This window comes from Balaenoptera musculus, chromosome 3 (genome assembly GCF_009873245.2).
Source record: "Balaenoptera musculus isolate JJ_BM4_2016_0621 chromosome 3, mBalMus1.pri.v3, whole genome shotgun sequence".
Lineage (NCBI taxonomy): Eukaryota > Metazoa > Chordata > Mammalia > Artiodactyla > Balaenopteridae > Balaenoptera > Balaenoptera musculus.
Genome location: NC_045787.1, coordinates 170,431,103 through 170,455,538, shown reverse-complemented (window position 1 = coordinate 170,455,538; position 24,436 = coordinate 170,431,103). Strand labels below are relative to the sequence as shown.

Genomic DNA, 24,436 nt, shown 5'->3' with positions numbered 1-24,436 from the left:
TAGCCCCTGAACCCCACCATCTACTTCCTGCCTCTATGGATTTGGGTCCTCTGGGGACCTCACATGGGTGGGATTATGCAGTATTCTGTCCTTCTATGTCTGGATTCTCTCACTGATGTCCTCAAGGTCCGTCCACATTGTAGCATGTGTCAAAATTTCCTTCCTTTTTAAGGCTCAATTATATTTCACTGTGTGGGTGGACCTCATTGTGTTTATCCCTCGTTCATGGATGGACACTTAGGTTGTTTCCATCTTTTGGCTACTGTGAATCATGCTGCTGTGAACATGGGTGTGAAAATCTGTTGGAGTCCCTGCTTTCAGTTCTTTGGGGTATGCACGCAGGAGTGGGATTGCTGGGCCCCATGGGACCACATACATCTTAATGTACGAGAATCGCCTTCAGATGGACACCTTGTTCCAGTGACTATTGAAAGCGTACTCCTACATAGCTCTCATCCCTCGGCCCGTCCTTGCTTTTCGTGTTAGACATATTACATGCTTATGTGTTGCAAACCTAGCACTGCAATGTTGCAGTTGTTACTTTATATCGATATAAGTTCGTCTGTTAAAGGCTGGCTGGTCCCTATCAGGGAAGCCTTTTCTGAGCATCTATGCAAAGCCAGTGTCCCAACCCCCCGAGTTTCCTTTTGGCTCAGATATCTGTATGACCTTGTTTCTTACGGGTCTGTCTCGCCCACTGGGATCCGAGCTCCCTAGGGGAGGGCCAGTCCCGAACCCAGACAGCGCGCTTACTGCAAACAGGCACTCCATGAACACTTTTTTACGTGGATTTCATTATGGAGATTAAGAAGCACGAATATGAGTTTCCAAAGCGGGCGGCGACGCGTCCCACGTCCCCCAGTTGAGGAAGGGGCTCCAAAATACTAGGCGGCCGGCCCCAGCCTGGGGTGTCCGAGCACACAAGGTTGGCAGAGGCTCCTTTATTCCTCGCAGCCAGCGCTCTGGCCTCCGGACAGCAGAGGGCGCGCGTCCTCCGCTGGGAAAGCGGAAGCGCGCGCGCGCGCAGCCCTGGGGCGGGGCACGCGAGCGGCCTCGCGATAACTGCGCAGGCGCAGAAAGGACGCTCCTTTCTGAAGAGCCGACAAGATGGTGAGTGTCACGGTTACCGTGTCTGTTCCGGGCCCATCTGGCGCCATCCGAGCTCTGGCCGCGCAGTGGAGGCCGGGGTCAGGCCGCGCGGCTGCGGTAGCCTCCTGCAGGCCTCCGGAACCGCCGCCGGACATGGGGGCGCGGGGCGGGCCTGCTGGGTGTCGGGACGACCCGGGGCAGGGAAGGCCTGTGTCGGCCTGCTTGTCCCAGCCGAGTCCCCGTAGCCACGGGCCGCTCGGGCCGCCCCGGGACGGGCCCGAGGTGGTGTGTCCCCGTGGGCTTCCGTACCCGGGAGGGCCGCACGCTTTTCGGCGGGAGCCTCGGGCCCGGTGATGCCGCCGCAGGCTGGGAGGTGGGTCTCGGGGTTCGGCTCACCCGCATCCCGGCCCGCTCAGGCGGAAGTGGAGCAGAAGAAGAAGCGGACCTTTCGCAAGTTCACCTACCGCGGCGTGGACCTCGATCAGCTGCTGGACATGTCCTAGTAAGTGGCGGCCGGGCAGGGGGGGGTGGCGGCCGGGCAGGGGGGGATGGCGGCGGGGGGGGGGGGGGCCCGAGGGCTGGGGGCTGCAGCCTGACCTGCGGCCGCGGCCGGAGACCGTGTGTAAAGGAGAGGGCGGGGCTGCGTGCGGATAAAACTCCACGTGGAGACGTTGAGGATCGAATTTAAGAGGATTTCTACGTGTCTCCTTTGGACGTGTTTTCGTCCACTCGGAAATGTAAACGCTGTCCTAGCTCGTGAGCCTCTTGAGCTCGGGCATCTGCAGGCTGGGATTTGCCACGTGGGCGGGAGTTTGCCGATCCCTGGTCTAAGGTTTGGCTGTAGGAGCTGGAAGCTTTTAGGCAGGGTGGGTGCGACGCCCTGGCCCCCAGATGGGGAGGGAGGCTTGCGGACAGCCAGGGACGCCTTTTTTCCTGGAGGTGTGCGCGGGTCTGGCTCGGAGGGGCCGGCTTCCTGGGGGCACAGCACAGGGTCTTCGTTGGCTGTGGGTTTCTCCGGGTGGCCCCGCTCCTGGGTTCTTGAGGCCTTCGGGACAGAGCAGTTTGCCCGCGAAGTTCGGCTGCTCCGCCTTCTTACCTGAGCTACCTCTTTTCCTGGCTCGGCTTCCTCGTTTGTAGATAGCGGGGGCGGGGGGGTGCGATTCTTGAACCGGAGGGTTTTATCCTGAACAATTCGGCGCGGGTGCCGTGGGCCCTGGCCGGGCTGCGAGTGTTGCTTTGGGGGCTCTACGGGAAGCGGGAATGTCAGTGGGCGGGCGGTGGGGGGTGAGCCGGGGTTCAGGCCACCCGCTCTGTGCGCTTTGCCTGCAGTGAGCAGCTGATGCAGCTGTATAGCGCGCGGCAGCGGCGGCGGCTGAACCGCGGCCTTCGGAGGAAGCAGCACTCGCTGCTGAAGCGGCTGCGCAAGGCCAAGAAGGAGGCGCCGCCCATGGAGAAGCCCGAGGTGGTGAAGACGCACCTGCGCGACATGATCATCCTGCCCGAGATGGTGGGCAGCATGGTGGGCGTCTACAATGGCAAGACTTTCAATCAGGTGGAAATCAAGGTGCGTGTGGGCTGTGCTGGCCCGGGGTGGGGGCCAGGGCCTGGCCAACCACGCCCGCCTGACCACCCTGCTCCCTTCCTCCTCAGCCTGAGATGATCGGCCACTACCTAGGCGAGTTCTCCATCACCTACAAGCCTGTGAAGCACGGCCGGCCCGGTATTGGGGCTACCCACTCCTCCCGCTTCATCCCCCTCAAGTAGCCTGCTGGCCAATAAAGGTAGAGACTTGTGTAGTCCCGAGTGCGACTGGTCCTTCCCACGTGTGGTGCTTCTGGCCCACCCCCCGGGAAGGGGGCTGGGCCTGGTCACAAAACCTGGAGGCTCAGGTGGGTCATGGGCCATTGTTGGACAGCGTGTGGCCCTGGGTTTCCTGCTGTAGACACAGCCCCTCTCGGGTAGGCTGAGGCTAGGGAACGGGTGGGTTCGGCTCTGTGATAAGTCCTGGGATGTCCAGGGGCCTGTGCTGCCTGCATCGGTGCCTCTTCTTGGCTCTCCCTGTGCTCCTGATCAGCTTCCAAAAACCTTCCACGGTAACCCCGGGGCCCCGCGCCTTGGATTGAGCCCTTCCTGGGGTGTCCTGTGGGTGGGGTCTCCACCGTGTTCCCTAAAGTCTTCCTGGTCAGATCTTGTTTCCTTCACGATGGGAAAGATGGCAGATGCCCCAGTGGATGGACAGGCACGGTGACTGTCCAAGCAGCAGTAAGGCCCTAAGGGGTCCCTGCGACTTGCTGGTGGGATGTGGAAGAAAGTGGATGGGACTCCCAGGTTCTGGGCTGAGCTACTGGAAGGCTGGAGTTGCCATCAGCCAAGGTGGGGAGCAGGGGGGTGTCCTGCAGGTGGTCTTTAGGCACCCAAGTCTGCACCTCAGTTTAGAATGTGAGGGGCGGCCACAGTCCAGCCATGGAGGCGGGGAGGAGATGGCTGAACGGAGCTGCTGCTACTGTGACTGCTGCTCTGGGCTCCTTTTCCAGAATTTCAGTTTTAACATAATTTGCTCGTACTGTTATATCTTGATCTGGAGTTAAATTGAACAGAAAGCACAGCTCATCGTGTGTAATCTTGAGTGGAGAAGGCAGGAGACAGATTGTGTGACAGGATTAAGGACTCGGGTTGGCCCAGTTTGGCCCAGTTTGGCAGAAGGACCCAAGTGCTGAGACTAGATTCTCTGCAGTCTGTCTCGTGTCCCTGATTCATGGAGGACTCCTATAAACCCTTAAGGAGAAGAGAGCAACCCGTTAGGAACAGGGCTGATGTATAAACAGACAGACGTCAAAATGCTGCTGGACCTCTAGTTCCTAACACAACGCGCACATGCCAGGAGCCAGAGCCCTGCAGAAACCGTGAGCTGCCATGGGCCGAGAAAGGACAGGTGGGCCTGACCTACACCTGGCAGGAGGGAAGGATGAGTGGGGAAGGCAGCCTGTGGGTCCAGCGCACTAGATAGGACACCTGGGTGATGGCAAAGGTGAGAAGTGAGGGGCTGGCAGCCCATTCAGTGGATAGAACACTGACACACTTGTGGATGGCCCCCTGAACCTGATCGGGCTTCAGAAGAACAAGCTAGAAACTTGAATCCATCATGTGAGGCTTGGGTGTCAGGTGAGATTAGCTGTGTGCCTCGCAGTGAGTAAGGCCTTTGTGAGGGCTGCCATGGAAAGTCTCTGGGCAACGTGGACCAGATTCACTTCAATCAGTACAGGACCTGCCTGCCCGGCCCTACAACTAGAAAGGAAGTAGGTAGCCTCCCTCCACTGTAGCCTCAGTTGTCTTTTTGGAAATTCCATAATTTAAAAGAGCAGTTGGGCTTCCTTGGTGGCACAGTGGTTAAGAATCCGCCTGCCAACGCAGGGGACACCGGTTACAGCCCTGGTGGGGAAAGATCCCACATATCGCGGAGCAACTAAGCGCCTCACCACAACTACTGAGCCCGTGCTCCACAACGAGAGAAGCCACCACAATGAGAAGCCCGCGCACCGCAACGAAGAGAAGCCCCTGCTCACCGCAACTGGAGAAAGCCTGCGCAGTAACAAAGACCCAACGCAGCCAAAATAACAAACTTTAAAAAAAAAAGGACTTCCCTGGTGGTGCAGTGTTTAAGAACCCGCCTGCCAATGCAGGGGACATGGGTTCGAGCCCTGGTCCAAGAAGATCCCACATGCTGTGGAGCAACTAAGCCCATGTGCCACAACTACTGAGCCTGCGCTCTAGAGCCCGTGAGCCACAACTACTGGAGCCTGCGTGCCACGACTACTGAAGCCCGGGAGTCCTAGAGCCTGTGCTCTGCAACAAGAGGAGCCACCGCAACAAGAAGCCCATGTGCCGCAACTAGAGAAAGCCCGCGTGCAGCAACAAAGACCAACACAGCCATAAGTAAATAAATCAATAAATGTATTTTAAAAACAAGGAAAGATAAAGCAATTGCTGAAGTAAACATGTTTTTTACATTGGATTGGAAGAGTAGAGAGGAATGCCCTGGGCAAATCCGACCCTTTGCAGGGAGGTGGTTTTTGACCCTGAACATGAAAAGCTGTACAAACGTGCTGCTAGGCCCTCCTGCAGGAGCAAAATGCACGTGCCAGGGGTGTGAGCCCCTCCATCTTGCGGAGTGGAGCAGTGCTGGTGGAAGTGGGGATGGGTGCTGGCCAGGGTGTGCAAACATTGCCATCTGTTTTGTAAATAAAGTGTTATTGGCACACAGACATGCGCATTCATATTCGTTCCGGTGCTTTCCTGGCCTGCGGAGTCAAAATTATTGACTGAACCTTTAGCACAGTTTCTTGTTTTGTAAAAATGAGCAGGACCCTCCCTAGTACAGCAGCATTGGTGTAACCCCTCATCAGGCCCCCGGTAACCAGGGTCACCTTTTGAGCCTTCACAGGAAGCTTCCAGCCTGGCCACCACAGGTCACCTCGGTGGGCTTAGGGCAGGAGTGGCAATGATCATCACTTAAATTTTCTGCAGTTTGTATAATTACGTATGATTAGGAGACTGCATATTAGTATTGTATGCGAAACACCCTGTCTTATCCAGACTGCGGCGCACACTGTGGCCGCCAGGTGGCGTCCGAATCTTGGAGCACTGTCGGGGCGGTCCAGGGGGCGAGGCAGGAGTCCTTGTAGACCCGGACGTCCCCGCCCAGCCCTTCTGTCTGGTGGCGGCCCGGGCTCCGCCTTCAGGCCGCGCTACGTTCCTGCTTCTTTGTCCCGTCCCTCCTGAATCTGTCCTGGGCTCCCCAAGCCTGCGCGCCATCTCCACCATCTCAGAGGCAACTGCTTCTCTGGGACTCGGGGCTCTACACCACTCCCCCACCCCCGTCGGTCAGCTAGCTTCAGAACCTAAGTTGGATCTGCCGCTTCCCACCGCCCCACTGCTACCACCTTGGCCAGCCCTCCACCCTCTCCCACCTGGACGTCAATTTAATGCGTGTCATCCTCCTGGGACCTCCCCAGGCTCCAGAAGAACGCCCAGGGTCCGCCGTGGCCCAGGAATGCCCGCCCCCCCGCTGTGCCTCGGCCTCTCCAAACCAGTTCCCACCTCCCAGCCTTCCCACGGGCTCCGCTCTCACCCGGACGCCCTTCACGCTGATTCCCGGCACCTGCTTGCGGAGGCCGGCTCTCACCATCCGGGCCACAGTAGCGCCCCTTTCTCCTCTCGCCGCTGTTCTATACTCCCCAGGACTTAGCAGAGCTCGTGATAACGCCTCCTCCGCCACCCCCACCGTCCCTTTCCATCCCCCCTCCCCCATCCCTCCCCACCCCACACCATCCTCCCCATCTCCCCCACCCCACCCCGCCCTCAGTCGCCCGGGACCCCGCCTCGTCTCCCGGCACCTCCCACGGCCTGTTCTCCCCGAAGCCGCCAGAGGGCGCGTGTGAGCAGCGAGCGGGGCGCGTCCCTGCTCTGCCCGCCGCCCTGGGGGTTGGCTCCCTCGTCCCCCCACCCTGGCGCTGCACGGCCTGACCCGCCCAGTCCCCTTCTCGCCCTCACCTCCTGCCCCCTCCCTTTGCGCTAGCGGTTGATTCTGCCGGGATGCTCTTCTCTCTTGGGTCACCCCTCAGGTCTCCACTCAAGTGCCCTTCCCAGTAGCCCCCCCCCACGCCCCCCACCTCCCCTGCTGTTTCCTCCTCAGCGCCCACTTCTAGCCAACATGTTCTCCTGTTGACTATCGGTCCCTCTCCCCCCATTGTCAGCTTCCCACGGGCAGGGGTTTTGACTATTTTGTTCACTGCATAGGGCCCAGCACGCAGTAGGTGTTTAATAAGTGTTTGGTAAATGACTGAAAATTGGTTTACGTGTGGTGTCGCCCACCAGGCCCCCGCGTGCCCAGCGCCCAGTTCAGAGCCCGGCAAACAGCAGGCGCGCAGCCAACGTTTGCTGAATGACTAATGAACGGAACGCGCGGCCCCGGCCACTGCGGGGACACTGACCAAGCAGGCAGCCGACTGAGGCCGAAGGGCGGCGCCCCCCTCCGTCCCTTCGAGATCTCCGTCCTCTAGGGGACCCCTCATACCCCGGGCCCACTTCCCAACACCGGACCGCCTCTCCAGCTCCCGTGAGAGCCTCTCCCTGCTCTTCCCCCGTCCCCAGGGACCCCTCCCGCACCTCTCTAGGGCTCCCCAACCCCGTTGGACCCCCGCCCCTCCCCCCGCCTTCTCCGCTCACGCTGGTCCCCGCCCCCATCTCCCTCACTCGGGATCTCCTCACGCCGCCCCTCCCAAGTCCTCAGTCCCTCGAGACTCCCTTCCCCCGCCCGGGCGGGCCCCCCAGTCCCCCCCTCTTTCGCCCCCTTCGCGTTAGAGTCCCCGCCTGCCCCGCCTTGTGACCCCACCCCCCTCCGTCCCTTGCTCCGCGCAGGCGCACGCTTCCCGGCCCGTCCCTCCCACCCCCACCCCCGGCGGCCGAGGGGCGGGGCGCAGACTGATTGAGGCGGCCGCGGCTCCATGGGGCTCCTGGGGCTGCTGAGCCTGCTGCACTCGGCCTTCTTCGGGGACCAGGTAGGGCGCGGGGGTCCCGGCCGCGGGGGGTGGGGTCTGGCCGTGGGCGCGGCTGGGGCGGGAGAGCCGCAGCCCGGAACGGGGTGAGGACCGCGGTAACGGTGGTCGCGGCAGCGGGAGGCGCAAGGGCACGCGCAGGGAATCGCCAAGGGTCTGGGGTCTCGCGCAGTCGCTGTGGAGACCGTTGCCAGGGAAACCGCCTCAGGTTGTTCGCAGGGCTGGCAGCCCCTCCCCCGCGCCGCAGCCACAACCGCCCCCCCCCTCCGGGTTTGCGCAGGCGCGGCCACGCCGGGCCCAGCCTTCTGCCTCCGAGACAGACCCCCGGACCCCTCCTCATTGCGCAGACCAGAAGACTGGCTGCGGCGGGAGGGCTGCGGCGGGGGGGCTGCGGCGGGGACTCGCTCTGCCGAGGCTCCGCCGTGCGCAGGCGGGTGGGGGACCGTGCCACGCCCTACACCTCTCCAGGCCTCAGTTTCCCCTTCTGGCCGCAGAGCGTAGGGCTGACTTAGATGTTCGCCCACGCGGATGTTCATAGTAATATCCATCCCACCGGGCCCGAGCGCTTTGCTGGCCTCCGCAATCTGAATTCTGGGGCTATAACATCCCCTCTTTAAGAGAAACTGAGGCTGGGAGGGTGCAGCGGGAAGCCCAAGGTCACCCCTCGAGCTGGGCTGGAGCCTGAGCGCGGGGCGGAGGTGCCCGCAGAGGACACAGCCCAGAGGCCGGCGGGAGCTGTCCGCGGTGCTGAAGGGGCCGCGAGCCCGCCCGCTCCACGCCCGGGAAACTGAGGCCCAGAACCGTGGTCAGGCGACCCATCCCGGGTCGGGATTCGGGGACACGGCCTGGACCAGCCGGCCCCACCCCCCCCCTCACCTCCAGTGGCATTCTCTCCTCACCTGTCAGGGCCCTGCGCAGTCACCCAGCCTGAGCCCGTCTCTGTGATCTCATGACCACCTGCTGCCTTCCTGCTTCCCTGTCCCCCACCCCGATCCAGCTCCGAGTCGGGGGACGCTCCTGGTTCCGCCCCCAACCCCTGACACGGCGGAGGCTCAGTGGGGAAGGGGGGGAGTGTAATCAAGGGGGCAGAGATGCCTGGGATCAGGCTCAGAAGGCCCAAGAGTGAACCTGGCTGTGTGCCAGGCTCGGGGGGGCGTTGTTTTATGGTGGGGGTGGGGAGAATCGAGCCCTGTGCGGTAGAGGGAGCAGACGATACCAGGGAGGGAGACTGGGAAGAGGCCCCCCACTAGGCCTGGGCAACCCGAGATTGGGCCTGGGGTCCTGGGAGGCTCTGAGGGTTCCGAAGGCTCTTGTCTTTCTAGAATTTACGGTGATGCCCGATTCTGGCTGTGGCTCAAAGATTTACAGGGTCAAGGATTTGGGGTGGTGTCAGGGACGTGATGTTCCAGAGGCTTGGGGACAAGGGCATTTTGCCTTGGGGTCTCAGCCCTCATGTGCCCTCAACCTTCCAGGCCCCAGCCCCACCCAGATTGGTGAGGAACGCCCAGGGAGGGCCTGGTGGGGCTTGCGCATGAACTCAAGCAACGTGCTCCCTGCCCTGAGCCTCAGTTTCCCCCTGTGTATGAGGACAAGACTGGCCATTGGACCCTCCAAGCCCCCTGCCAGCTCTAACGTTCTGGTTGAGAGGGGTCTGGAGAACAGTGGCATCTAAGACTGGATGGGGGAGCTGAGACTTCATCCCATGGGGGTTGGGGCAGGGATTCTCTAACCACCTCCCAGTGAACAAAATGGGAAACTGAGGCCATGCCCCAGGTCATGCAGGGGAGTCAAGGTGGAGCTGAAGGCGGCCCTGGGCTCTGTCCTCTACCTGCCCCCATTCCAGCTTTGCCCAGTCTGCCCTGCTTTCCCGTGGTCAGCTCAGCCCCAGGACTCCTCCTGCTCTAAACGTCTCATCAGTTCCCTGGTCCAGCCCCACCACCGAAGTCCATATGCCTTGAGTGGGCTCTGATCTCTCCTGGCTCCAGGCATTGTATGTGCTGTTCCCTCAGCCTGGAATGCTTTTCCCCTCCTTGATCCCATGCCCAACTCTGATTCATGCTGAAGAGGCCCAGCACCGGTGTCCCCTTCTCAGTGCAGCTTTCCCAGCCTCTGGAAAGAGCCCTTCTGCCCATTGCACTCCCTCCTGGGTCCCACAGGCTGGGGGCGGCTGTGTTTGGCTCCGGAGGCTCTGGAACACGGAAGGTCCAAGTTCTTTCGGCACCCCCAGCGCTGTTGTCCCAGGGTGGGACGCAAGGGGCCTCCTGCAGCCGGCCCAACAGGAGACACCATGGTGGCCTTGGTCCTTGTGTCCTTGGCTGCCCCTCCTGTCCTGTCCTTCCCTGCACCAGCCCTTACAAAGGCTGCAGCCACCTCCCCATTTTACAGAGGGAGAAACTGAGGGTCTCCAGGTGAACGACTTGCCCTGGCCCCCCAGCCAAGAGAAGACAGAGGCAGGCCCAAAACCCATGTCTCCTTCGTCCTTTGGGCAGCAGGCGGCCTGAGCTGCAGCTGCAGATTCGGCCTCTGGGTGTTAAACCCTCAAGTGGCCTCCAGGGACCCATTGACGATCTGAGACAGCTGGGGACGGGTACTCCTGGGAGCCCAGCCCCCTCCCTCCTCTGGCTTCCCTTGTGCGAGGGTGAATTATGGGTCCCACATGGGGCAGAGACACAGAGGGTGAGAGATTCAGAGAATGTAGGAAGGGCCATGGTGTCACGGAGGCGCTGACACTCTGCAGGGCAGGGTGACAGGGAGAGATGTAGGGTCCCAGGTGCTCCCCAGTGTGCCTGCCCATCCCCCACGCTCAGCCCCCCATGCCAGCCAGGACGCTCGACGGGGTGGTCCAGCTGGATCCCCAACCCTGGCCTGCCCTGACCCATCGGATCCAGGCCAGGCCGGATCCGTGGGGAGGGGCTTCCTGCCCCGCCCCTGGAGCTTCCCTCCCTCCACCCTAAGGTTCTGATGTAACACCCAAGACTGGATGGCTTACATTCAAATTCTGCAGATCCAGCCATTGCAGGTTCTGAAAGGCCATTTCACCCCGGAATGGAGTGGAGGACACAAGGTCATGGTCATTGGGACGCTCCCTTCCCTAAGGGGGATTCACCCATACACACACGCACGCACGCACGCACACACACACACACACACACACACACACAACCCCCGCCGAACCCGCTCGGAGGCCCGAAGCCCCGCAGCCGCCGGCGGTCCCCGCCCCGGCCCGCCATTGGCTGTTGCCATGGCACCAGCCCATCTTCCCGTGCTGCCATTGGCCGCCGCGCCTGCATCCCGCATCCTCCCCCGCTCGCGGTGGTCTCGCCCAGCGCCCGGAGCGGCGGCGCCGCCTGGCGAGGCCCGGACTGGGCTTTGTCTAACGCGGAGCCCTCGTCCGCCCCGCCGGAACCCCGGAGCCCTGGAGCCCGCGCCCCGCGGCCGCCCCAGCCCCGGAGGACTGGGAACTTGGGCGGGGCCGGCGTAGCTGCGCGGAGGGAGGAACCCCCAGGCCCTCGGCACCGCAGCCGGCCCAACCCCAGTGAGATAAAGTAAGCGGGCGCCTTCCCTGGGTGGAGGGCAGCGCGGGCGCGGCCTCCGCCTTGCCGGAGCCTCCGTCCTTTTCTCTCTGCCGCGCCTGTAAGCACACAGGCTGGAGCCTCCGTTTCTTCAGGGCGGAGCCAGAGGAGAACCTGTGTCCCAGGGAGGTGGGCGTCTGCGTCGCTGCAGTTGATCCCATGCAAACACCCACTCACAGGTTTCAATACCCAGACCTCCCAGAGTCTTCGGACAAGCCACTGTGTGTCTTGGGGAATGGTGCTGCACCTCTCTGGGTGGCAGCTTAACTAGAGGACGTGCGGCCCCTCACTGTCATTCAGACAAACCCCTAGCTATTGGTGCTTTCCTATCGGTGCACATATCTCGGATGCGGTCCCCCGAGGCAGCCTGGGGGTGAGGGGCAGGCAGGAGGGAGGAGGTGGCCTTGTGACGATGGCAGGAGTTAGGAGAGGTGTGCATGTGGAATGGCCTGGGGGAAAGAGAGCTGCCGGTGTCAGTGATGCGGGCTGTATGCAGAGGGCTCACAGCTTATGCTGAGGGCACTGGGGAGCCGTGGAGGCATTGGCGCAGGGGAGAAATGGAATCCAACTTGCAACTTTCCCTCTGTGCATGAAAAGGGGATGGTGGGAGGCCGGGAAGAGGCTGTCGAGGCTGCCCTGGGAGGGGCCAGCTGGGTAGAGCTTGAGGGGCTGGTGGGAGTGTGGCATTGGGGACCCAGTTTGGAATGGGAGGGAGCCTGATGTTTGGCCCTGCTACCAAGTTCAGTCTGATGGGGACGCAGGAGTGACCACTGGGTGTGGGGGGAGTGAAAGGTCTGAGGCTCGGCCTGGTCCATTCCAGAAGAGCCCCTTGGGGGCAGCCTGGGGAGAGGGCCCCAGGAGGGGTCTGGGTTTCCCGAGTGGGAGGGGCATGCACGGGACTAGTGCTTCCCCCTGGCTGGGCATGGCATGGTGGCCTCAGCCAGGACACAGGGCCCCAGCCGGACCCCAGGGATCTTGCTGCAGCGCCAGTGGGTCCTGATCCCCAGCTGGGATCCCCGACTGAGCCTCGGGCAGGATCAGTATCAGGGTGAGAGGGGGGACTGTGGTCCTCAGGCGCCAGCCTCCCCCACCTGACACGCTGTCACCCATGGGACTGTCCTGTCTGCTCCATGACCACCATCCCACCTGGCCCTCTAGTTGGCCCATAAGACAAGCCTGGTAGACCGAGTTCTCCCCATTTCTCAGATGTGCAAACCGAGGCCTGCAGCAGGGGCGGGGCTTGTGTGCTTCCAGCACTGCCTGGACTCGTGAGCACTTCCAGGGCAGTGTCTGGGTTCCAGTCATGCCTGGTGTGTCCCCCCAGGCTCAGTTTCTCTTTCTGGGAACAGTCGAATGGTGATCCCTGAGGCTCAAGGCTGAGGACTGTGACAAGGCGTCAGATGACAAGGCCAGGCACGCAGTAGGTCCTCTGAGTGGTTAGAATGGACTGACTCCTCCTTGGGGCCGAGCCCCCCCACCCCTATTCCAGGCCCAGCTGTGCCCACAGTGGGTGGGGGGCTCCTGGGGGGAGGAGAGAGAGAATGAGTGAGCGAGTGAAGGAATGGGTGCGCCCCGGTGGTGGAGGGAGAGGGAAGGGGCAGGTGCCCCCCTGTGGGCAGGGGCGGCTGACTGATTTGGGGAGGGGGCTCAGGCGGGCAGGGGGAGGGGGCTCCCAGGGAGGAGGTGGCGGAGGGGATGGGCTGCCATTGGTGCATCTCAGACAAAGGCAGAGGGAGGGGGTGAGGGCTGATGGGAAGGGAACAAAGAGGAAAGGGGGGCCGGTGGTGGGGCGGCTCGGTCAAGAGGGCCAAGCCAGGGAGGAGACACCGGCTAGCTGGACAGAGGGAGGAGGCTGGGCTGGAGCAAGAAGGGCACCCAGACACACAAAGAGCAAGCGGCAGCGGCGGTTCCAGGGGATGGGGCAGGGGCCCCTGGGGGCTCTAGGGACAGACAGAGGGCTGACTGGAGGGGCACCAGGGCCGAGCAGGTAGCTACTCCGGATCCAACCGCTGCTGGAGGGGGTGTCCGGGCTGCAGACCCCCAGGATGACCGCGGTGGGTTTGGGTCTGGCTGGCTGGCTGTCCAGCTGCCGGGGTCACCATCAGCCCATCCATCGCTTTCTTAGAACCTTCACGGCGTTCTTATTGTCCAGCATCTGGGCCAGCTGGCAGTCTGTCCACCCAGCCTCTGGGCGGCTGTGCTCATTCAGGAGAGGGTCTTGGCTGTCCGTCCATCTGTCTGTTTGTCTCTCTCTCTCTCTCTGGCTGTGTGTCTCTGAGCCTGGTGGCATTGGGCTGGCGAGTCCCCCTGCCAGTTTCAACTGTCTGGCTGTCCGTCTGTCTAGCCAGCTGTCCGTCTGTGTGTCTAAAAGCTTCACAGTGAGGGCCAGTGTCTGTCTGTGTCTTGTCTGTTGGTCAGTTCAGCTGTCTGTCTGAACACCTCTCTGACAGTTCTGTCCCTCTGTCTCCCGTTGTCCCTGCCTATGTCTGTCACTCCACCTGCCAGGCCGTCTGTCCCCCGGATTCCCTGGGCCAGCACCATCCCGCCTGCAGCAGTCCACGCCAGCCACCCCTGCCTGAGACCCAACCCAGGGCTGGAACTTAGGTCGAGGGTCGCCCCCTACCCAGACCCTCGGATGATCCCTCTCTCCCGTGGGCCCAGGCGCTGCAGGAGCTGAAGATGACGAGCTCCGTGGCGCCCTACGAACAGCTGGTGCGGCAGGTGGAGGCCTTGAAGGCCGAGAACAGTCACCTGAGGCAGGAGCTTCGGGATAACTCAAGCCACTTGTCCAAGCTGGAGACAGAAACGTCGGGCATGAAGGTGCGAGGGGAGGCTGGGCGGAGGACGTGGACCCGGGTCACGGGGACAAACACTAGGGTGCTGGGCCCAGGGATGGGCAGGCAGGACAGGGGCATCTCACAGGGGGCTGGACCACCGACCGCTCTCTTTCCGGCCTCCCTGTTCAGGAGGTCCTGAAGCACTTGCAGGGCAAGCTGGAGCAGGAGGCCCGCGTCCTGGTGTCCTCAGGGCAGACCGAGGTGCTGGAGCAGCTGAAAGGTGAGGGGCTGGCCTGGGGACCCCCCACCCGCACGTTGGGGCCAACCCTGGTCCGCTTCCTGAGGGAGCTGGGAGGAGGGGGGCAGGGGGCGTGCTGACCTCAGCCTCTCCCTCTGCGCCCACCCAGCCCTGCAGATGGACATCACCAGCCTGTACAGCCTCAAGTTCCAACCCCCGGCTCTGGCCCCCGAGCCCACTGCCCGGACCCCCGAGGGAAGCCCGGTGCACAGCTCCGGGCCCTCCAAGGACAGCTTTGGGGAGCTGAGCCGGGCCACCATCCAGCTGCTGGAGGAACTGGACCGGGAACGGTGAGATGGCGGGGAACCTTGCCACAGGCAGTGGTCACAAGGCTCCACCCACCTCATGAGCCCCCCTGCCCGCTCCCTGCCCCATCCCCATGTGGCGCCTCAGCCCCCTTTCCTGGCCCAACTGACCTCAGCTGGAGAACAAGGGCGGGGGTGGTGGTGGCGTTCCTGGCAGAGGGGAAGGCTCCTGGGAGACGTCCCCAGGGGTCCTGGACACACAGGCGTCACCAGGAACAGGGCTGTGTCCAGTGCCAGGGCTCAGAGTCAGGCCTGGAGCCAGAGAGACTCAAGGCAGCCTTTGTGGAGAAAGGGCTGCGGCCCAAGAAACCTGGGCCTGAGGCCAGAAGAAGGAGGCAGGGTCTGGGTGCCTAGCTCAGCTCGGCTGCGTTGTGTGGGGTCAGACAGGGAAGTTCTGGAGCAGCCTGGAGTTAAGTCCATGCTTTGCTGTCTGACCTCAAGCAAGAACCCTAGCCCCTACCAGCCTCAGACTTCTGCTCTGTAAAATGGGAATAGCAGTGTCTCCTCACAGGGTGTGAAAAGGGAGACTCTACTGCACCTGGAGCAATCCGAGCCTGAAGTTTGCCCTGTGTAGGCTAGAGGGAGATTAGCCGGTGTTCGAGAGGTGTTAGAACAGCCTCCTCAGAGCCTTTCTCCGAGGACCAAGATTTACAAAGGAGTTACCTTTTTTACTTTCAAATAATTTCTGCACTCCATCCCCACCCCAGTGCCGGGGGCACCACGGGCGAGACTTTGCCACACTACCTATTAAACTTGGCACCCAGTAAGCACCCCACAAGTGATTACAAAAATCAGAGTAAACACATTATGGCAACGGCTCCCGCTCTGTGAGCCCGCGTCCACCGACCGGCCCTCCGCCAGGTGTTTCCTGTTGAATGAGATTGAGAAGGAGGAGAAGGAGAAGCTCTGGTATTACTCGCAGCTGCAAGGCCTATCCAAGCGCCTGGACGAACTCCCTCACGTGGAGACGGTGAGCGCGCGGAGCTGCCCGGGGTTTTGCAGTGCCCCGCCCCAACCCGCCCATGGCAGGGGGCGGAGCGGAGGCCCAGCCCTCGCCCGGGTATCGCCCCCCACCCCCAACTCACCGAGGCCCGCCCGCCCCTCCCAGCAGTTCTCGATGCAGATGGATCTGATCCGGCAGCAGCTGGAGTTCGAAGCCCAGCACATCCGCTCGCTGATGGAGGAGCGCTTCGGCACCTCGGACGAGATGGTGCAGCGGGCGCAGGTGCGGCTGGGGCGGAGCCATGCACCAGCGGGCGGATCAGAGCGCAGATATTGTTTTGGGAGGAGCGCAGATATTGTTAATGGGCGGGGTTACATGTCTGCGGGCGAATCAGAGGACAGAGACTCCTGCGGGTGGGGCCTGACGCAGGAAGCGGAGCCATAGTTAGAGCTGGGTGTGAGCGGAGCCAGAGGCGGCTTAGCACAGAGCCCGGCTCAGAGGACAGAGTCCCAGAACGATAGGGACGGGGCGACCAGTGCGAGGAACCGAGTCCGAACAAGACTTGGGCATTGACAGTCAAATGGCGGGACCAAGTCAGAAAATAGGTGGGTCCGGAGGGATGGCCTGGGGATTAAGCTGTGGGCGGGGCCAGAGCCTGGGCTTGAGGGTTGGACCTTGGGTGGGACCAGGAAGTGAATGGAGTCAGATAACTGGGGGGGGGGGGGGAGGGTTGAGAATGGGTGGGCCATATCAAGGAGGAGGCGGGGTCAGAGCCCAGGGTGGGGTTTGGGCAATGGATGGGGCCAAACCAGGGACTGGGCGGAGTCAGCATGGGGCAGGATTTGGACTGGGGACGGGGCCGTATTGGGCGTGTGGGCGGAGTCGGAGCCGGGGTGGGGGTGGGATTTCCTCAGTGTGCCCTTTCTCCCACGCAGATCCGTGCTTCCCGCCTGGAGCAGATCGACAAGGAGTTGCTGTCGGCGCAGGACCGGGTGCAACAGACCGAGCCCCAGGTACCAGGAGGGGCGGAGTCAGGGCCCTAGTGGGTGGTGACAGCCCCAGGCAGCAGGGAGACCCCCGGGCCCTGCCCAGGGTTCAGGAATCCGTCTGCGGCCCCCGCCACATCGTCATGGGGGTAGGGCAGGCATCAGCAGCCAGGGCGGGCGCTTTGTGGGGTGCCCCTGGGCGGAACCCGCAGGCTTGGTGTTCTCCCCACAGGCCTTGCTGGCAGTGAAGTCGATGCCGATGGATGAGGACCCCGAGGCTGAGGTCCCCACGCACCCTGAGGATGGTGCCCCTCAGCCGGGCAACAGCAAGGTGAGGGGAGTCCGGGTGGGAGGATGCTGAGAGGCGGGGTGGGGGCAGTTGTGGCCGGCTGGGTTGGGATACACAGTGAAGTGGGTCCTGCATCCCTGCAGCATTTGAAGGCCCCTCCCTCTCCAGGCCGCTATAAAGCATCCCCAGGTGTGGGAGGGTCACCCTGAGTTGGAGGGAGTCGGGAGGTTGGGTTGTGGTGCGGAGCCTGGCGTGGGTGTGGATACCTGTTCTGTATATTTGGGGGGCACTCTGGGCTTAGATGTAGGGGGCCACCCCTAGGAGTACTGGTGAGGCTGATGGGGTGGACATTTGGCTCTCATGGGCTGGGGGCATCTCTGCAGTGGGGTGTGTGTGTGTGTTGCTCCTCGGGAGGATGCAGGGTGAGGGTAGTGGGGTGAGCAAGAGATTCTCCTGGGCTGAGGTCATAGGACTCCCATCCGTTTAGGGGGAGTGCAGGTGGGCCAGGTGAGCCAGGCGGGGCTCCCCACCCTGACATCTCCTGCCCCTCGCAGGTGGAGGTGGTCTTCTGGCTGCTGTCCATGCTGGCGACGCGTGACCAGGAGGACACGGCACGGACGCTGCTCGCCATGTCCAGTTCACCTGAGAGCTGCGTGGCCATGCGCCGCTCGGGCTGCCTGCCGCTGCTGCTGCAGATCCTGCACGGCACCGAGGCCGGGGCTGGGGGTCGCAACGGGACCCCAGGGGCGCCGGGAGCCAAGGATGCGCGCATGCGCGCCAACGCAGCGCTGCACAACATCGTCTTCTCCCAGCCGGACCAGGGTCTGGCGCGCAAGGAAATGCGCGTCCTGCACGTGCTCGAGCAGATCCGTGCCTACTGTGAGACCTGCTGGGACTGGCTGCAGGCCCGGGACGGCGGGCCCGAGGGCGGCGGCGCCGGCGGCGGTGAGTGAGTGAGCAGCTTCTGTGCGCTGGGCGGCAGCCTGGGCTCCCCAGGTGCCAGGGCAGCACCGCTGGGAGTAACAGCAGCCTCTGGCTTTTGCCGGGCACCTGCTCTGTGCCACGCGCCGGCTGAGGCCTCCTGGGAACCTGTGAAGACAGACTGGCAAAGGGATAGCCACAAGGTAGATGCTCAAGAAACGGTCGTTGATTGAAAGGATCGATTGTAGTTAACCCTCGAAAGGCGGGGGCAGAGTTTGAGATTCCCTGTTGGGGCCGTCCACAAAGTTAGTATCAGATGCTAAGCACCAGGCTGGGTGAGGCAGGCCCCTCCTTGTTCACTTCAGAGGGGCCGATGCTCTGGGGGTAACCCCGCACGCCCGGCGGGCAGCACTTTGTAAAGCTCCAGGTCTTGGCAGGTCTGCAGGGTAGAGACTGCAGGGAGGGGCGGGGACCCACCAGGCGACATTTCCTGCAGTGGAAGGGCTCTGACCCGGTCCCCTTGCCCACAGCCCCGGTCCCCATCGAGCCACAGATCTGCCAGGCCACCTGCGCCGTGATGAAGCTGTCCTTCGACGAGGAATACCGCCGCGCCATGAACGAGCTGGGTGAGTGCCCCTCGCCGCCCCCGCGAGCTGGAGCTACCCCCGATCTGGACGGCCTCTGGGCCTCACTCAGCGCAGGGCAGGTTCTCGGCACTAGTGGTCCTGGGGCTCAGAGAACAGGGGAGAGGCCGGGAAGCCAGGAGAAAAGGTGAATCGAAGCTACTGGGTGGTCGAGGCGGAGCGACCCTGTGAAGTTTTAGGTTTGGGAGTACTACAGCATCTTTTCCGCATAAAAGTAATCAAAACATGGGGAAAGGAAATATCAAGGGCCGAACGAGGCACTACTTCTCACCCGGCAGATGGTCAAAGCACTCAAAGGTTCTTCTGTAAGGTCCCACGTGGTCTGGCCACATAGACTCGGGCGCTCAAAACCCAATGGGGGTGGTGGGGGGGAGCGCCCAGGCGCAGCCTTTCCGGGGCGGGGGGCATCTGGAGTGGCAGACATTTTACAAGAGGGCACAGGTCTGCAGTCCTTCCTCTGCCAGCCGGTCCAGGGACCCCTGGAGGTTACCAAGCTCCTTCCAAGAGGCTTGCACACTCACTGCTATGTTGATAATTCCACGAAGATGCGATCTGCCTTTTTCACTCGTGCGCATGTGTGTTCAGAGGGGTTTTCCAGGCACTCCTACTCTGAGGACCGCTGGGCTGTGCGTTCTGGGGTTAAAAGATTTCTCCGTTTCATTTCTAGTGTGGTAAATATTTTTTGTTTATTGAAGTATAGTTGATTTACAATATTGTGTTAGTTTCAGGTGTAAAGGGATGCAGTTATATATACATTTTTTTTTATATTCTTTCCCATTATGGTTTATCACAGGATATTGAATATGGTTCCCTGTGCTCTACAGTAGGACCTTGTTGTTTTTCCATCCTGTCTATAATAGCTTACATCTGCTAATCCCAGCCTCCGACTCCATCCCTCCCCCGTAACCCCCTCCCCCTTGGCAACCATAAGTCTGTTCTCTGTGTCCATGAGTCTGTTTCTGTTTTGTAGGTAAGTTCATTTGTGTCATATTTTAGATGCCACATAAAAGTGATATCATATGGTATTTGTCTTTGTCTGACTTAATTTACTTAGTATGATAATCTCTGGGTTCATCCATGTTGCTGCAAATGGCATTATTTCATTCTTTTTTTAAGGCCGAGTAATATTCCATTGTATCTATATATACCACATTTTCTTTATCCATTCATCTGTCAATGGATATTTAGGTTGCTTCCATGTCTTGGCTATTGTAAATGGTGCTGCTATGAACACAGGGGCGCATGTATCTTTTCAAATTATAGTTTTGTCCGGGTATATGCTCAGGAGTGGGATTGCTGGATCATACAGTAGTTCTATTTTTAGTTGTTTAAGGATCCTCCATACTGTTCTCCATAATGGCTGCACCAACTTACATCCCAACCAACAGTGCAGGAGGGTTCCCTTTTCTCCACACCCTCTCCAGCATTCGTTATTTGCAGACGTTTTAACGATGGCCATTCTGACGGGTGTGAGGTGGTAGCTCGTTGTAGTTTTGATTTGCATTTCCCTAATAATTAGTGATGTCGAGCATCTTTTCACGTGCCTGTTGGCCATCTGTATGTCTTCTTTGGAGAAATGTCTATTTAGGTCTCCTGCCCATTTTTCGATTGGGATGTTTGTTTTGTTGTTGGTGGCAGTATGATGACTATTGAGCTGTAACCCAAGTGAACTCTTTGGGGTCCTCAAAAAAATGTTCAGCATGTACAGGGGTCCCGAGATGAAAATGCTGGCATGTCACTGGTGTCCGTCAGTCAGGCAAGGGATGCACGATGAGCTGAGTGGCCCCTTAGTTCCAGTGAAAGTGCCCCACGCACAGTTCAGTTCAACCTCTTTTCCCCTATTGTTATTTTTTTCCTTTGTGTGTGTTCCCGGGAGTGGAGTTCCCAGATTAAGAAGCAAAAAGGCTTTGGAAGCTCCCCACTCCAACTTCTAATTACATATTTAAACATTTTAAAATTTTATTTTAAGTTTTTTTTGGCCACGCTGCAGAGCTTATGGGATCTTAGTTCCCCAACCAGGGATTGAACCCGGGCCCTCAGCAGTGAAAGCACCGAGTCCTAACTACTGGACCGCCAGGGAATTCCCTAAACATTTTTTTAAATTGTGGTAGATTATATGTAACATAAAATTTACTGTCTTAAGCATTTTTAATCTTATCTTCCCAAACTGAAACTCTGTCCCCATTAACTACTCAGTCCCCCTCCCCCTCCCCAGCCCCTGGCAACGACGAACCCACGCTCTGTGTCTGTGGATCTGCCTGTTCTGGACGTTTCCCATCAATGGAATCACACACTCTGTGTCTGGCTTCTCTCACTGAGCATCGTGTTCTCAGGGTCCATCCATGTGGTAGCGAGGGTCAGGGCTTCACCCCTTTTCGTGGCTGAGGGACGTCCCCGTGTGTGGAGGGACACGGTGTGTTTCTCCATCATCTGGTGATGGACACTCAGGCTGTTTCCAACTTCTGGCTGTTGTGACTTGTGCTGCTGTGCACACACACATACAGGTTCGCTTTGGAAGTTTGTAGGTTTGTGTTGCTAAGCCCCTTCCCCAGGGTGGTCCCCACTGGTGTGCTCTTCAGCAGAACTGCCTCATCGGTCCCGGGTCCCGAGGACGATCCTGTTGCTGAACGAGGGGGAAGGGCTGCGTGTGTTTGGGTTCCTGCAGGTTCTTTCCCTTCTACTCCCGCTGACCATTTACTCTTTTTAAAGAATTTTTTTTTTTTAATTTTTTTTTTCAAATTAATTAATTAATTAATTAATTTATGGCTGTGTTGGGTCTTCGTTTCTGTGCTAGGGCTTTCTCTAGTTGCAGCAAGTGGGGGCCACTCTTCATCGCGGTGCGCGGGCCTCTCACTATCGCGGCCTCCCTTGTTGCGAAGCACAGGCTCCAGACGCGCAGGCTCAGTAGTTGTGGCTCACGGGCCCAGTCGCTACGCGGCATGTGGGATCTTCCCAGACCAGGGCTCGAACCCATGTCCCCTGCATTGGCAGGCAGATTCTCAACCACTGCGCCACCAAGGAAGCCCCCATTTACTCTTTTTAAAAAAAAAAAAAAAAATTATTTATTTGGCTGCACCAGGTCTTAGTTGCAGCATGCAGAATCTTTTTTTTTTTTTTTAATTTATTTATTTATTTTTGGCTGTGTTGGGTCTTCGTTTCTGTGCGAGGGCTTTCTCTAGTTGCGGCAAGCGGGGGCCACTCTTCATCGCGGTGCACGGGCCTCTCACTGTCGCGGCCTCTCCCATTGTGGAGCACAGGCTCCAGATGCGCAGGCTCAGTAGTTGTGGCTCACGGGCCTAGTTGCTCCGCGGCATGTGGGATCTTCCCAGACCAGGGCTCGAACACGTGTCCCCTGCATTGGCAGGCAGATTCTTAACCACTGCACCACCAGGGAAGCCCCAGAATCTTTTTTTTTTAACTAAAAATATTTTTTTTGGCTGTGTTGGGGTCTTCGTTGCTGCATGCGGGCTTTCTCTAGTGCGGCAAGCAGGGGCTACTCTTTGTTGTGGTGCGCGGGCTTCTCGTTGCGGTGGCTTCTCTTGTTGTGGAGCACGGGCTCTAGGTGTGCGGGCTTCAGTAGTTGTGGCTCACGGGCTCTAGGCGCGCGGGCTTCGGTAGTTGTGGCACACGGGCTTAGTTGCTCCGCAGCATGTGGGATCTTCCCGGACCAGGGCTCGAACCCGTGTCCCCTGCATTGGCAGGTGGATTCGTAACCACTGCACCACCAGGTAAGTTCCCATGCAGAATCTTTTAGTTGGGGCATGCAGGCTTTTAGTTGCAGCATGTGGGATCTAGTTCCCTGACCAGGAATCGAACCCCGGGCGCCCCTTGCTTTGGAAGCACGGAGTCTTAACTGCTGGACCACCAGGGAAGTCCCGACCATTTACTCTTTGTAAAGTGAGAACCCAGTTGTCCTAGTGAGTAAAGAACTGTGTGTGCAGGAACCTCCCTGGCGGTCCAGTGGTTAAGACTCCGTGCTTCCACTGCAGGGGCCACGGGTTTGATCCCTGGTTGGGGAACTAAGATCCCACATGCTGCGTGGCATGGCCAAAAAATTAAAAAAGAAAAAAAAGGAAAAGAAAAATCGTGTGTGTGGGCCATCAGCAGTGGCTCCTGAGCACACGCCGTCCGGTCCGTCCCGGGGATGCAGCGGGACAGCCGCCAGCCCTGCCCTCAGTGGCTTGCTTGCTAATGGTTTGGGAGCTTCTCATCTGGGGAGTTGGGGGCTTCCCTGAGGAAGTCACTCTTGAGCAGAAGGGGACCCAGGAAACTGGGCAAACAGTGGGGAAGAGCATCCCGGGCAGAGGGAACAGCATGTGCAAAGGCCCGGCAGCCGGACGAAGTGTGACTGGGGGCTGAGGGCAGAAAAGAGGCGAGCGTGAAGGTGCAGGGCACCCAGGGGGCTGGGCCAGCCAGGCAGCAGGCTGCCTGGAGGAGGTGTCCTCAGAGTTGGGCTTCAAAGGTGGGCTTAAGGAGAGCAGATTGGAGGGAGGGGAGGGCGTATAGGTAGAGTGAGCTGCGCGGGCAGAGGCTGGGAGGTGGGCAGGCGGGGTGGTGGGGGGGTGCCCACCTGCCCCCAGCCCTGCCGTGTCCCCACAGGTGGGCTGCAGGCTGTGGCGGAGTTACTGCAGGTCGACTATGAGATGCACAAGATGACCCGGGACCCTCTCAACCTGGCCCTGCGCCGATACGCCGGCATGACCCTCACCAACCTAACCTTCGGGGACGTCGCCAACAAGGTGGCTGGGTGGGCCGGCAGGCGGGCCAGCATCGCCCAGGCTAAGCCCTGCTGGCCTCCTCCCCGCCTCGAAGCAGCACTGAGAGGCGGGGACAGGCGGGGAGACTGAGGCCCGGGGTCTGGGCCGCCATCCTCTTGGCCCCTCTGCTGCTGCCCCTGTGGAGCGGGGGCCTCTGGGCCTGGGCGGGGTGTCTGCGCCTGTGTGAGCCTCAGTCTCCTCATCAGAGCAACAGGGCGAGTGCTCTTCCTCCCCTGTGGTGGTGAAGATGGGGGGTGGGGTTCGAGCTCTAACACATAGTAGGTGCTCAGTCAACGCGGGAGGTGCCCCCGCCATGGCGTGACTCCCGTGTCGCCCCACAGGCCGCACTGTGCGCCCGCCGGGGCTGCATGGAGGCCATCGTGGCCCAGCTGGCGTCCGAGAGTGAGGAGCTGCACCAGGTACCCGGGAGGCTACGGTGCTGCCGGGGGGTGGGGGGCGTCCCCTGGGCTCTGCCACCTGCCGCCGTGGGGCTTGCGCGTGGGCCCTGCGAGGCACCCTGGCAGCCGGGCCCGGGCCCACACGGCCTGCCCTGCACTCGCCCAGGTGGTGTCCAGCATCCTGCGCAACCTGTCCTGGAGGGCGGACATCAGCAGCAAGAAGGTGCTGAGGGAGGTGGGCAGCATGACGGCCCTGATGCAGTGCGTCCTGCGAGCCTCCAAGGTGGGCACCGGGCGGGGTGGCGGGGGCCACGGCTGCGCAGTGCCAGCCACGTGGCCGGGAGGCACTGGCAGCAGGTGGCGAGGTCGCCACCTTGGGGGGAAGTCAAGCCAGACGGACAACCCGCCACCTGGCAGCGGGTCCAGGCCAGGGGCTTCCAACCCAGCGACTCAAAAGATCTTGCCGTGGCCGGCTGTGTTACTTTTGACTTCTACTCGAAAAGGCATTTGGGTGCCTTGTGTTGGCGCCTCGAGGGAGAGGGCCCGTGGGTGGGGCGGGGCTGGGGCCCCCACCGCTGACCCCCTCCTGCTCCTGCCCCGCGCCCAGGAGTCCACCCTGAAGAGCGTGCTCAGCGCCCTGTGGAACCTCTCGGCGCACAGCACGGAGAACAAGGCCGCCATCTGCCAGGTGGACGGCGCCCTGGGCTTCCTGGTCAGCACACTGACCTACAAGTGCCAGAGCAACTCGCTGGCCATCATCGAGAGCGGCGGCGGCATCCTGCGCAACGTGTCCAGCCTCATCGCCACCCGCGAGGACTACAGGTCAGCCGGGGGCGCGGGGGAGGGCGCCGGGCAGGTGGAGCCCGGGAGCAGCTGGGGTGGGGGAGGCGGCTCCCCCTCTGC

The 24,436-nt window shown here is 60.8% G+C and overlaps 2 protein-coding genes across 4 annotated transcripts in view; both read left to right on the top strand.

The window, feature by feature from the left end:
• Positions 1–1,037: 1,037 nt before the first annotated feature.
• Positions 1,038–2,885, top strand: RPS15 (ribosomal protein S15). Its single transcript, XM_036848784.1, has 4 exons — positions 1,038–1,110; positions 1,506–1,591; positions 2,419–2,653; positions 2,740–2,885. Exons 1-4 carry the CDS (start codon positions 1,108–1,110, stop codon positions 2,851–2,853), a joined length of 438 nt encoding a protein of 145 aa, XP_036704679.1. The 5' UTR covers positions 1,038–1,107; the 3' UTR covers positions 2,854–2,885.
• A 4,701-nt stretch (positions 2,886–7,586) lies between these two features.
• Positions 7,587–24,436, top strand: part of APC2 (APC regulator of WNT signaling pathway 2) — a 25,866-nt gene continuing 9,016 nt past the window's right edge. Inside the window, exons 1-14 of one of the 3 annotated variants that reach the window (XM_036846451.1) lie at positions 7,587–7,646; positions 13,877–14,035; positions 14,182–14,272; positions 14,400–14,580; positions 15,457–15,565; positions 15,707–15,820; positions 16,474–16,551; positions 16,757–16,855; positions 17,368–17,758; positions 18,265–18,360; positions 22,978–23,117; positions 23,477–23,554; positions 23,700–23,816; positions 24,141–24,355. In XM_036846451.1, coding sequence (XP_036702346.1) covers positions 7,593–7,646; positions 13,877–14,035; positions 14,182–14,272; positions 14,400–14,580; positions 15,457–15,565; positions 15,707–15,820; positions 16,474–16,551; positions 16,757–16,855; positions 17,368–17,758; positions 18,265–18,360; positions 22,978–23,117; positions 23,477–23,554; positions 23,700–23,816; positions 24,141–24,355 — 1,922 coding nt within the window. In that variant the 5' untranslated portion in view covers positions 7,587–7,592. Of the gene's footprint in view, positions 7,647–10,987; positions 11,189–13,876; positions 14,036–14,181; positions 14,273–14,399; positions 14,581–15,456; positions 15,566–15,703; positions 15,821–16,473; positions 16,552–16,756; positions 16,856–17,367; positions 17,759–18,264; positions 18,361–22,977; positions 23,118–23,476; positions 23,555–23,699; positions 23,817–24,140; positions 24,356–24,436 lie in introns of those variants that run through there. The other 2 variants (XM_036846450.1, XM_036846452.1) reach the window with 2 other exon arrangements.